Source organism: Nelusetta ayraudi, unplaced genomic scaffold, assembly GCF_046127955.1.
Source record: "Nelusetta ayraudi isolate G7.1 ecotype Tasmania unplaced genomic scaffold, CSIRO-AGI_Nayr_v1 ptg000017l, whole genome shotgun sequence".
Lineage (NCBI taxonomy): Eukaryota > Metazoa > Chordata > Actinopteri > Tetraodontiformes > Monacanthidae > Nelusetta > Nelusetta ayraudi.
In genome coordinates, this window is record NW_027466067.1 from 917,687 (window position 1) to 930,659 (window position 12,973).

At 42.4% G+C, this 12,973-nt stretch overlaps 1 protein-coding gene across 2 annotated transcripts; it reads right to left on the reverse strand.

The window, feature by feature from the left end:
* Positions 1-673: 673 nt before the first annotated feature.
* Positions 674-12,785, reverse strand: LOC142887121 (natural resistance-associated macrophage protein 2-like). 2 transcript variants are annotated; one of them, XM_076024463.1, is made up of 17 exons: positions 12,611-12,785; positions 10,437-10,521; positions 8,480-8,616; positions 8,186-8,305; positions 7,902-8,021; positions 7,654-7,760; positions 7,449-7,519; positions 7,299-7,366; positions 7,052-7,207; positions 5,999-6,157; positions 5,804-5,890; positions 5,579-5,698; positions 5,043-5,192; positions 4,875-4,948; positions 4,272-4,425; positions 3,470-3,523; positions 674-784 (listed from the first exon to the last, which is right to left on the reverse strand). In XM_076024463.1, the coding sequence occupies exons 2-17, from the start codon at positions 10,468-10,470 to the stop codon at positions 707-709; spliced, it is 1,689 nt and encodes a 562-aa protein (XP_075880578.1). In that variant the 5' UTR covers positions 10,471-10,521; positions 12,611-12,785; the 3' UTR covers positions 674-706. The 2 variants fall into 2 exon arrangements, with proteins under 2 accessions (XP_075880578.1, XP_075880579.1); XM_076024464.1 differs by lacking the exon at positions 12,611-12,785 and adding an exon at positions 12,353-12,487.
* Between the last annotated feature and the right edge of the window lie 188 nt (positions 12,786-12,973).

The window sequence follows — 12,973 nt, forward strand, 5'->3', positions numbered from 1 at the left end:
GTGTTTGTCATGACGGGCTGTGTGTTATCATACAGACCAAAAATAAATAAGTAATAATAAATTAATGAGAGTCTGATCTGCTCTTGGCTTCTGTCTCCCTGTGGTTAAGTGCTCGCTCGCAGAAATGAGTCTCTCAGCTAACAATGAAGCGTATATAGAAGAGTGTTTATCTTCAGCTCAGATCACATGTGATAACCTCTGATTTGGCACATCTGGCGAACTGATGCGATGCGGTCGTAAAACTGCCAAGAGCGTCTTTGGTATAACACTGGTTTCACCCAAAGTTCTACATTCATGAATGTAAATGGAACTTAATTTTGTGCAATTTGTGAATTCTGATTAAAACTGGATGGCAGTTTCATGCAGTGAAAACCTCTGGGGCAAACTTCAATTTGCAGTTGTAGGTGTAAAGGTTATTTAGCTGAGATATTCAGAGGCGCGAAGCAACCGTTGCTTCAGATGAGGTTCAACACGTGGACGCGCTCTCCACCGTTGACTCTTAAGGACACTTTTTTTCAAAGGCGTCAGGCACTAAGGAGGCGAAGGCGAGCACGCGCTGGCCGAGTAGAGGGGTTACGTTAGGGCAACTGGACTCGTTCATGCAATCTTGAAAGACCGAGCACCTTCACGGACGTACAGACCGAGGTCCAGCGGTCCCCCCGTCCCCACTCTTCACCGGCTTCACCGCAGCTCGCGGCCAGCCGAGCTACCTCTCAGCCAGCGGCTCCGGGTCCATGTCGTTCAGCAGATAAATATCCGTGTGTTGCGACAGCCCCAACAGCGTCTGAAAGAAAGGAGGGGAGCAGGAGATTTAGGAGGTGAAAGCAAGCTCGCAACGTTAGAAATTTGTCAGCCTTAGTTTAAAAATCAAGAAAACAACTTATTATTATTAGTTATTTGGAGGCAATTTGTATGTTTGTGTTCCCTTTTTTGATAAAATGAAAGGAGTGAAAATAATAAATGTGGAGCACCTCATGTGCTTTGGCTCACTTGAGACAGATTTGTGTCATTTAAATACCTATGCAAGCTCTGAGAACACAGACATCACGGAAAAAATGTTACTTAAAAAAAAAAAAAGACAGAAAAAGCAAAAGAAAAACCTCATCGTGCGAAGTCGTTGATTGCTTTCAGGTTACACATCCATTCAGAGTGCTCACCTTGGCTTGACTTTCCAAACTCAACTTTTTTTTTGTCATTTAATCCTGGAAAGTCCTGCAAAAGAATATTTCTACTTCCTGCAAGTGTTTTGTGAGTGTGTTTTTTTTTTTTTTTTTTTTTTACGTAACCTTTGACCCCTTCGTCAGCACGAGGGCCATTTCATAGCAACGGACCCAAAAACTAGTACACAGATGTACACTTTGTTTTGTTTTTTTTGTTTTTTTTTTAAACGATTGTCAAACAAAATAAATTGACAAAGACATGAACAAAAAGAGCAAGTAGCAGCCAGGCTGTAAGTTTAGCACTTTATTAACTGCAGTTACATCTTGCCACAAAGTATCATATCCAATCATAAAGTGTTTTAATCACTGTGTCATCAATAAAAAACAAAAAACAAAAATGTGGCTACTTCTTTTTGCTCCCGTACCATGTGTGGTTTATTTACGTCTAAAACAAATAAAAACACACGACTCAAGTACACTTGTTACTCGTATTCCCGTGTTGTCTTTGATCAGTTTCTACAAACTCAGCAGCAGCTTTGACAGTTTTTCGTGCCGCCTTGCCAACTGTTGTCTGTTTCAAAGTTTAGAATCAAAGTCTGGTGGGTCTAAGCTGCTTCTGTAGGAAGAAACCCTTAAGATTATTGAAAAATCAGAATGCCGAAAGTCAGAGTAGGTTTAGCCATGGGCAACAGGACAGAAATGAGAAGTGCAATGTGTAAATTGTGCGCGAAAAATATCAAAATGTAAATATTTTAACTTTATTTGGATCCGTTTGTAATTTTCTTTAAAATTAAGACGAAATTCACAAGGACAACTTTGTATAATACTTGCTTTGGGTAAAACACATAAAAAACATGAATTTGATTTCAAACGTGCCTCACTAGCCACTGATTCTGAGTCATTGTCTAATAAAAATTTGCCTGGATTCAGAATACACAGTCTTTCAAAAACAGTTCAACAGGGTTCAACAACCCTGTCCGACTTTGGCACACAGAATTAAAAAAAAAAATTGCCTTTCAGGATCAACAGCAAAATCGTCATCATAATAATTCTGACAATTGGCGGCATGTCCCTAGTTTGAACCCGTGGTTGCTTTTTCCCCCCTATTTTTCCTCTCTTTACAATTTAGTACAAACATCTTTCAAAAAAATTGAGAAGAGAAGCGACTGTTCCCGGTAGAAAAGTGCATCCTGAAAAACATTTCACACAGCAGTTGTGCTTTGATCAAGCAGCAGAATATCAGTTCTGTAAGGGACAAGCAGGAAAACATGTGTCCTCCATCCATTTCGTTCACAGTGTAATTAGATTTTCACAAATATACATATAAATTGCTGACCTGTGTACTTGAGAGATGGAACGGAAAAAAATAGACATATATACTGTATCATTTGTGAACGAATGCTCCGTGCACCTACTGAACTTGAAGCAAGAAGCTCAAGATGTGCAAATTTCAACAATGCTCATGAAAACGGCTGGTGATATTTTCAGATGGTGGGACAGATTTAACGTTAAATTAATCTTTCTCACTTCTGATACTTCATAGACCGCTGGTACAAAAGTGCAGTAAAATACTACGACTACTACTTAGGTGGTAACAGATGGAGGAGGAGATAATGAAGCAGCTCTCTTCAGCGTAGAGATGATGTGGCGTTATGAACGTCTTTGAATGTCATCAGAATTAAAGTATGAAAGAGAAAGAAAACCTGAATAGTTTATGTAGACAGTGAAGCCAGACCTTACTTTACATTATAGTAAAAAAAAAAAAAAAAAAAAAAAAGGAAAATGAGGAAAGGGCTCAACTACTGTTCAGGTGTAGGCTTAAAAAAACGTCTCTCTACAAAAAAAAAAAGCAAAGCAGAAGTATTTTTTAAAAATCTATAATAGAAGATGAAAGACTGATAATGGACGAATCATTTATGTATTCACAGATAAATCACATATCTACATAAAGTAATTACTTTACAAAAAGCTAGTGCCATGTGTGATTTTTTTTCCAACAATCAGCGCATTCGGTTACTGCAGACGAGACGGGTGTTGGGTGTTGGTGTGCTGAGATCTAATCTAACGGCGTGATTCGACCCTTGACCCCTACACCCAGAGCAACCGTATCACGGGACAAAACATGGTAGAACAACACATGAGGTGGAGGAGGAGGTGTTAGAAAAATTCCTGTTTGTGCGAAAGGGCTCAGTGTCTCCAGGAGGAGGAAGAGGAGGAGAAGGAATGCTGGCAGTTACTGTTCCTGTCGAGCGCTAGGAGTCGTATTCAGACGGCTCCTCTATCAACACCGCGGGTCGCGAGCTGCTTACCCTGCCGCCAAAGTCCAGGCACGACACCCCCAGGGCAACCAAACAATGCCAAACCTGCAGACAGCCACAGCAGAGCAGAGCGGTGGGTGAGTTCACACGTTGTGCCTTCAGCGTGATTATTGCAAATTCAAAGTTCTTCCTTCTGCTAAAAATACTTTTGCTTTTAATCTATGTATTTATAAGCAGTTAAAATACACACACATCTCTTACGTGCAGTCATTATATCAACTACTACCAGTACCACAAGTACATAAAATCCAAATTTTCATTCACTACTTTTCAGAAACTGTCTTTGCAAAAGATGCACATACAGCGGTGGGAAAACAGCTTTTCGTGCATTTATGATTTACTGTATTGCACTACTCCAAGTGCAGTTAATTTTCAGTGCAGTCACCAACATTGACCCACATGCTGCACAAGCTGCACTGTTCTGTCCAGCTCACAACTACATGTTTTCGCAAGCTGACGACATCCCTTTGCAACACATCCAGAGTGCAAGAACTACCAGAATTTAATATTTTGAGGTTGTCCAAAAACTTTTTTCCACCACTGTATTCGGTCTACACTGTATAATGTGTGTGTGTGTATGTGTGTGTGCACACTATACACGTACGCACCCACACATACATGCTCGCTTCCTCTTAACTGCAGTAGTAGTTAATAGCTTTTAAGACATTTTAAAAAAACTTTAGACATACGAGGTAAAATATGAAATATTTTCAGTGCAAACAGTTCGAACATTGAATCCTTTTGTGTATCAATATCAATTTGTTCAAATTTAGTTTTTGGAAATGTGACTTACCAGGTAGCCCACAAAGCACACGTAGGCCACGGAGAAGAGAGAAACGAGGACGTAGAGCAGCACGCTGTCCAGCGACGTCACGTAGACCACCACAAAGTACGCGTTGATGGCACAAACCAGCAGGATGACAACGCCGCCGGAAATCTTCCACACCCTGGAAGCAAGCAAAGCTGCGTTAATGCAGGAGGAAGAAATACTGGAATTACAGCTATGGCTGCAAATTTGCTCTGAAGAAGGGGCAAATTTATTTAACACAATATACCAGCCAGTCTGGCCACAAAGTGAGTGACTGGCTTCAATAGAGGAATTGACTCGTTATCAACTGAACTCATCTGAAGAGAAACAGTCACATGATATTGTAGGATGTCGACAGACAGTTGTTATCTGAATGGCAGACTAACACCTGGACCTGAGCCATGTTACAAATCTGCATATCTTCAGGAGCATCTTTCAGGCCAGGCTGAAGCTACACAGATGAATAACAATATTATTAATTATAGTAGTTGGAAATAGGTCTAATTTGTAACATATTTAAAAAAAAACATACAACAAAGACACTTCTGCAAGTGTCGACTTTTGAAAAATTGCAGCAATTCCACTCACAGCTGGTTTGCAAAGTCGTTCATTATAGAGGGCAGGCTGGTGAAGGTCAGAATTGGAATCAAAGCAAACGGAAGCTGTGAAAAACAAAAGGTTGTGCTGAATTATCATCATTTTCTTTTTTTCATATATCATACAGTATTTAAATAGGGAAGCGAGGACTTCGCTGACCTGCATGCTTTGAAGCACATTGAGGAAGTCATTCATGCCCGTCAGATGCTGAACATCCTGAAAAATTGCCACCAGCAGGGTGGGCGTGATGGCGATGGAGCGAGTCAGCAGCACCCGAGCAAAGCGGGACCAGCGAAGGTTCAGGAAACCCTGTGCAGACATGTAAAGGTCCAGTGTGACAAATTTGGCCTGATTTACGATTTTTATAATGGTAAAACCTTAATATACTGCCCATAAATAAATGAATAAAAGTGTATACTCGCAGTAGAATAAAATACAATAAAATACAAATATGTATATAAATATATATATATATATGGCCACAAATAAACCAGCAAAGAAGAAGGTGGACAAGGTATCCAGGTTTTTGTACGCAGGCCACCGTAGTTCACTGGCTAGCTCAGGAGAGGGAGGGTGAAAGAGTGCTGAAATATATGATGTAACCACTTGATGTTGTTGTTTCTTCTCAAAATCTCCAAATATTACACGCTGGACCTTGAAAAAGACCCGAGGTGAACCGAGGCGAGCGCTTGTACCTCCATCACAAACTGGCCGGAGTAGGTGCCCGTCATGGTGGAACTCTGTCCTGCAGCCAGGATGCCGACTGCCCAGATGTAGAGCGCCGCAGGCCCGAAGAAGCAACCCAGGACCACTCCCTGAAAAAAAGGACATCAGGACCACGTCGTTACAACACTTTCGGCCACCAGGTGGCGGCACCCTGGCTGGCCGCTCACGCAGCGTGGACGGACGAGATCACGCACCCCCTTGTAGATGTCCACCTGCAGCGTTTCGTTGTTGAGAGGGAAGAGGTCAGTGTGAGGGCTGCCAGTCTGGTTACACAACTGGTTCTGCAACCCAAAGCACACACACACACACACACAGTCACAGCGATTAAAGGCAGGGGAGAGAACAGCCTTCCATTGGGGTGAGAGAGCAATGAAACGCTGTAGACTCACCACTTCCATGTTGGTTTTCTTGTAAAAGGCCTGAGCGAAAACCGCTACGACAAAGACGTTGATGAGGAAAGAGATGAAGAGAGCGATGGTTGACTCGATGAAGAAATACTTATTGGCTTCCTTTACGTCCTTCTTGTTATTGCGGTTGACCTCGCGAGACTGGAAGAGAACGAAAACTTTAGAAAAAGTAAAATGCAACAGGCAAATTGAGACTATATTGTTATGGAAATAAATGACTGAAGGGGCTGTTTCAGAACTTTGGACACAGATCCTCGTTTCCGAGTTAGCCAGAGTGCCAGCGTGTGCACCAGCCTAGCCGGAGCTCTGCTAGCGCGAGTCAATGGTTTATGCTCGCCTGCCAATGAAACAGTCTCACCCAATCCACAGTGCACCCGAGTCAAATAAATCATAACACCAGACCATCGATGTAAATGTCTGTGTTGAGTAAAGGAATAGAACTACCCTTGCATCGACTTGCGTTTTGAGAGACTACTGCAGGGGTGGGCAAACGTTTTGACAGAGGGGCCAGAGCAGGAGCAGATGGATGGAGCATTTTGGTGACCCACCTCATAGTTGGAAAAAAATTTATCATAGGATATATAGAAAACGTGATTTAGTGTCAATTGAAAATTAACAAAAAGCAAAATTACAACAAAATATGTCTCTTTGAAGCCCCACAGTATTAAGCTCTTTACTGAAATGACTCTTAAAAGACTGAAAAAATGGAAAAAGCTGAACAGGCCACATATGGCCCCTGGGCTGTAGTTTGCCCACACCTGGACTACTGTTGACTGCCAGCTCTTCTACTCACCCAGTGCAGTCATTGCGACAGAAGCAGAGTACAGCCAGATATGCTAAACTAGAGGTCTGGATGAAACATGTTGAAATGGTCTCCACTGGTCCAATGGTCCAGGTCCTATGTCCAAAATTCTGAAGCAGCCCTTTATGTTTGCCCATGTATGTACGCAAAGCTACTGACTTTGAAGCTGTTAGGATGTATGACTGATTTCTATATCCTCCTCTCTCTCCATGCTAAACAAGCACGCTTCTGACCTTGACCAGTGCCGAGTGCAAATAGATGTTGTGGGGCATGATGACGGCGCCCACGATTCCTACGGCCTGTTCCAGCTCCGCTGGGCCACAGTCGGCACAGTACGGCAAGAACATCCCCTTCAGCAGCTCCCCCTGGTCTGGCTTCGCCAGCACATACTAAAGCAAAACAAATCAAAAAACAAGCCATACAAAGTCAAACAGTGCAGTGATCATACTGAATAATTCTGCTTCTGTAACCGACTTTTACCTCATAACCAAAGCTGAGGGCCATGACGGTGATGAGGAAGCCAAAGAAAGCTTCCAGTTTCCTGAGGCCTGTTGGAACATATGACAAAGTGGGTGAGCAGAGGGATAAAGCAACATCCAACACAAGGGAACAGGGATTGCAGGTCCATACCATATTTATCCAGAAAGAGGAACACAAAAGTGTCTGTGATGGTGATGAGAACTCCTGCCCAGAGTGGAATCCTGACAGAGGAGAGGAGACACGAAGCGCGTGGAGGCACGGCAATAATGTGATACAATCACTTGAATCTTAAAGTATGGAAACGTAAAAAGTATTTTGGTTTAATATATATTTTTTTTTTTTGGAGATACGGTACCTGCCCACAGAGAGGAGGTTCAAAGCGATGGCACAGCCAATGACCTCCTGCATGTCCGAGCCGATGATGGCCAGTTCCACCATCAGCCACAGGATGATCCGAGGAACCTGAAGGTGCACATGAGATGATCTGACCAGAGAGCACCAGCGGAGCAAATGCACTAATGAATCCGACACTAGAGGGCCTGGGGCTTTACGTTAGAGAAAACGGATGAAAGGAAAATAGAGCAGTCTTGTGAGCAAACTCACGGTGGGGTACTGCCGATTGCAGACTTCAGCCAGGTGCATCCCAGTGACGACCCCCAGGCGTGCAGCTAGCCTCTGCAGCAGCAGCCCAATGATGGTGGATACGAGCAGCACCCATAGGAGCTGAGGGAGACGGTCAAAATCCAGCCAACGTTACTCGTCGTACGGCGCACACAAAATAAGGAAGCGGTCGCTTTCATGTTTTACCACAAAACAACCACGTCATGACAAAAGTTAGTCGTTAAACTAAAAAAACAAAAACGCATTCGAAACATCAGAGTTGTCACCTTAAAGCCAGCTTTAGCTCCAGACTGGAGGTCAGACTCGATGTTTCCTGGATCCAGGTAAGCGATGCTCATCAGGAAACCAGGTCCCGTAAAGGCCCATAGTTTACGAAAACTAAATACCTGAGGGGGGGGACACACAGGTGTATTATCATCTGATGAATGAGATGAACTGGTGCAACTGAGATGTAAAACTGGAACACTAGAAATTCTAAGTTGAATTAGGATTCCTGGTCAGATATTCTTAAGTGTCGGTTTTCCATGAGTGTGCGGGCGGCTGTGAGAGCTGCAGGCTACCTGGCTGACATCAGAGGGGATGGCCACCTTTTCCTCAAAGTACGTGGAGAAAGGCTCCTCTCTGTCCACCGGCGACGCAGGCGGGGAGATGGAACTGTACTGGTTTGGCTGGGCTCCATTCTCCTGAGGGGGGTCCTCTATCAAAACCACAGACAGAAATAAAGAAATGCTTTCATTTTTTTTTTTCCATTAAAGCCGTTTGTCATCGCGTAATAGTTTTCATCACGTTATTTTATTGTTTGCCTTATTAAATTAAAACTCTATGGAAAATCCTTCTCCCAATCATTTTATATGTAACGGTAAAAATGAAAAAAAAACACGATGCCAACTGGTTCGGTTTTTTTTTGTTCAGTACAGAAGAAGATAGACAGTTTAGGAGTTTAGAAACTCCTAAAGGAAATTAGGAAAACCTGGTTCTGGGTGAGCTGCCCTCAGACTTGCAAAAACATTTCCATTTGTTACTATTACGTTTGGTGCTTGTAAAAACACAGCGTGACAATCCTTTACTTTAGAAAACACACACACAAAAATACTTGACGGTTTGAAACCAAAAAGTTACAAAATGTAAAATATTTACAGCTGAAAGGAAAGTTAGAATTAGCATACCATACATTCAGATCACTAAACTTACTTTATTAATTCTTCATTATAAAAAATGCCAAAGGCTTCCTTAAAATTTGCCTGATACTTTAAGTAAAACACGCTAAGCTAGATTTAAAACGGCATCGAACTCTGGGAAAATAAACTTGCTCCATCATAACCTGTCATTAGACACCATTACTCCCATTTGCAAACACAAATAAGGATTAAACCCTGGAAGCAGTCAAACAAAATCTCACACAAAATTGTGCATTCACCAAAATTGCGCCAGTAAAAAGGAACTTAGCGATGTAAGTAACCACTGGAGTTTAAAAAAACCCCAAAGAATATTCCACCAATCAGCGGTTTAATTTGCATTCTTTTGCATTCCCACATCCCAAAGGGACCGCAGGATCCATAAATGCATGAGATGGTTCTTGTTTTTCAGACACAGATCGGTCTTTTCACAGACTTGAAAGCTGAAATCAGGATTGTGGTTGACACTGGCGTTATTGAAAGGGAAATAAAATTAACCGAAAACAGTTTCACATCCAGCAAACTGACTTGGTTACAGAAGCTGTGTCCAACAGCTTCGTCTATAGGCCATGATGCACCTGAGCGAACCCAGGCAAATAAATTATAATGGCCGACTTTCAAGGTAAATGTGTCTGTTGATAGAATAATGTTAGAAATAAAACTACCATTGTATTGCATGGCCCTTTGAGGGACGTGTTGTTGTACTTGCTGTTGTGAACAGTAGGCTATGGCAGCGGTGAACTGATTACCCACTTACCCAGACTACCACTTCCAGTAGTCTTTGACACAGAAGCAGAAGACAAGCAGAGCAAAAAAAATTAAACTCTGCCTGTGCCGAGAAACCAGTCCCTCGGATTGTGAAGCCATCGTTGTGATGCCAGGGAAGTTTTATTTCTAACATTATTCTATCAAGACAGACATTTACACTGATAGTCTGGTGTTAGAATCTATTTCCCTCAGGTGCACTGTAGAGCGGGTGAGACTGTTTTTAATGGCAGGCTAGCAGAAACCATTGACTTGCGCTAGCCTAGCACCAGCAAACTGTGCTACACTAGAGCACTGGATGTTGAAACGGTCTCCACTGATAAACAGCAGGCTGTTCACTTGGAAGTGAGGTCCTATGTCCAAATCTCTGAACCAGCCCTTTAACTACAATGACATCCACCAACGGTAAAGAGTACTGGATGAGTGTAATGTTGGTTTAACAAGCTCAGTCAACACACACACACCAGGTTAGAGCGCCTTGGGTTAAATAAATGCAAAATGTGTGTAGAAATGCAGAGGAGAGCAGCGGGTGTGTCTGTAATGTACCGGAGCTGTCTGTGTTAGCTTACGCTCTTACCTTCGAAGAGGTCACCGTCTTGCTCAGCTTTCATCAGAGCCAGCTGAGGGATCCCTGGGAACTGGAGGAATGAATATCCACTTCCCTGGAAGAAGAAAACAACAGTTAGATAATCTGGAGGATCGCGAAAGACAAGACATTGGAGGCTAAACAGTAATTATCATGCTAGACATGAATTCTGAGCTCTAAGCGCTCATTTTCTTCTGTCGTACATTCCAGAAAGCCGCAAACTCCCGGCTACCTCTGAATTAAAAACCATCAACAAATGACGTCAGACACAGGATTTGTGCACTGTTGAGCAATAAGCAATGACTCTTACTTGTGCAAAAGGTGAAAATATTTCTTAAAAAAACAAACAACAAAAAAAAAAGAAGTTTCACTTCCACTACCAAAATATTCCGCACACGGGTTCTCGCCTCACCCAGAAAGAATTTGGGAGGAAAACCACAATCCCGCCAAGCGGCTGCCTTTTGTAACACTGCGCCCTCACATGACTGCCGGATCACGACTTCCCTCGGCTGGAACGTGAGCTCAGGCGGCAGCCGTGCCACCTCTCCAGGTTCCCATCAGAGAGCCGTTCCCACCATGTGATTCTGCGCTATCACATTGATAAGGTGCTCCGCACTTTAGCACTTTAGTAGCATTTTAGCCACCATATGTTCGGATAGCCAAAGTTACCAGAGTGATCACACCCATTCCTTTTCTTTTCCCGCTCCTAAACAACAGAAATACGCTTTCAGCATTTGAGGAGGATGTTAAAACAAATAAGTTTGAGACCAATTGAGAAGGGGGAGGGGGGGGGGATACATTTTATATTTAGGTTGTCTCTTCTGTTCTGTGCTTTTCCATTAAAATGCTGGACATACTCCTGAACATGCTCTTAAATGATTGGAGCCAATGAGTTGGATGTTTAAAAAAAAAATTGAGAAAAAAAAACCATTTCTCTGGTACAGGATTATTCCTCTAGAACGGAATGATTCTGAAACCTATTATCAACTACCCAAATAATCAACAACAACAACCACAAAACTTGGTAATAATACCAACCATTACAAAAGTACCATAAATGCATAAATATGTATAAAAGACCATTTGATCAGCAGTACTTGGTCTGTTTCTGTGTTGCCAAATGCTCAAGAACAAATGGGGTAAAATGGAAATCATTTCAAGAAACGATTGAATGATTTTTTTTTTTTTTTTAATGGAGGTGTGAAACAGTGACCTGAATTTCCTTTGTCGTCTAAAAAAAAATAAAGTTGAGAGTGTGATTCCATGCACTAATCACAGCGGTGAAATTGAACGCTCTTCATTTTTATCATCATCATCCTCGTCCGTTGGCAGCTGAGTGTAATGACGTTTAAACTTGTTACTTGAGCAAATTTAGCACACCTACAACGTCTGCATTTGTATTTAATAATTAAAAATAAAAAAAACTACATGTCCACTTAAGACACTAAATAACATAATTCGATGGGATTACGAGTCTAACCCACAAAACCCAAAATGTCACACAAAGCTTTGACCACACCGACCGCCGGATAACTAATCTGCGCGAGACAGAGTTACCATCTATGACAACTCCCAAACTGCCAAATAATCTCCATAGTACACCCATCCACAGAGGACTCTCCAACTTTAGGTGCACAACAAGAAAATGCACACGCACATGCATTAGCAAAACGCTTATTACCCTTATTCAGCAGCAACTGCATCATACATTTCGTCAAAAGGTCTCAGCTGAGAGCGCAAAGGTGACACCTCGGCCCAACAGAAACGTCATATTGCGTGCACAGTAATGCGTTCAAAATGAAAGCACGCTTGATATTCATGGATACAGGACGGCTATTAATTAATATCATTAAGTTCTTGCTGTACAGAGAGCATTTAAAACATCTGATCACTCAACTTCAATTTACAACCGATGGATGTTGTTAGGGGGGGGGGCAATTACTCCCACTACTCCTACCTGGCTGAGAAATTATTAAGAGGATACGATTAAGAAGATATTTTCACTTTCATTTTACACACTCCAGATTATTAATCACTTATAAAACAGCGACGGTGCGCGCACACCGGCGTCAGTTCCGCACAGTGTCAAGCTAACAAGTTCCAATCGTGTTAGCGGCCTCTCTGGATTGTGTAACGTTACTCCTAAAGTAGGGGGGAACTCTTACCTCGTGTGGCCTGCTGGGACCTCAGGACGGTTGACCGTGTCTCGACAAAATTTGAGCAGTTTTTCTTTTAAAGAGGCAACATCTGCGTGTCATGGACAGCGGTGAGATTGGACGTTCGTTGCCAAGCTAAAGTCTGACAAAGTCAAGTCGCTCCATTTCAGCCAACCGAAGGAGGGGGAACCGCTGCGCATGCGCGATGACAAGGCTTTTCATTCGCCGTCGGTTGAAACGTTGCAATGTAGGTTTTAGGTGGTCATCCCTCAGGTGACTTCTTCCCCTTTTTCTTCGATCTTATCAAAACCTTCATTACGGATGAGATTGATCATTACAAAGGAAAAGGTTTAAATTGTTCAGATAACACAT

Excerpts from the sequence above, each read along its gene's own strand:
- LOC142887121 (XM_076024463.1), bottom strand. The coding sequence starts at position 10,470 with ATGAAAGCTGAGCAAGACGGTGACCTCTTCGAAG. Across the intron at positions 7,520-7,653 it reads AACCTCCTCTCTGTGGGCAG|GATTCCACTCTGGGCAGGAG; the intron begins GTACCGTATCTC and ends CTCCTCTGTCAG. Across the intron at positions 5,699-5,803 it reads AGGTGGACATCTACAAGGGG|GGAGTGGTCCTGGGTTGCTT; the intron begins GTGCGTGATCTC and ends CCTTTTTTTCAG.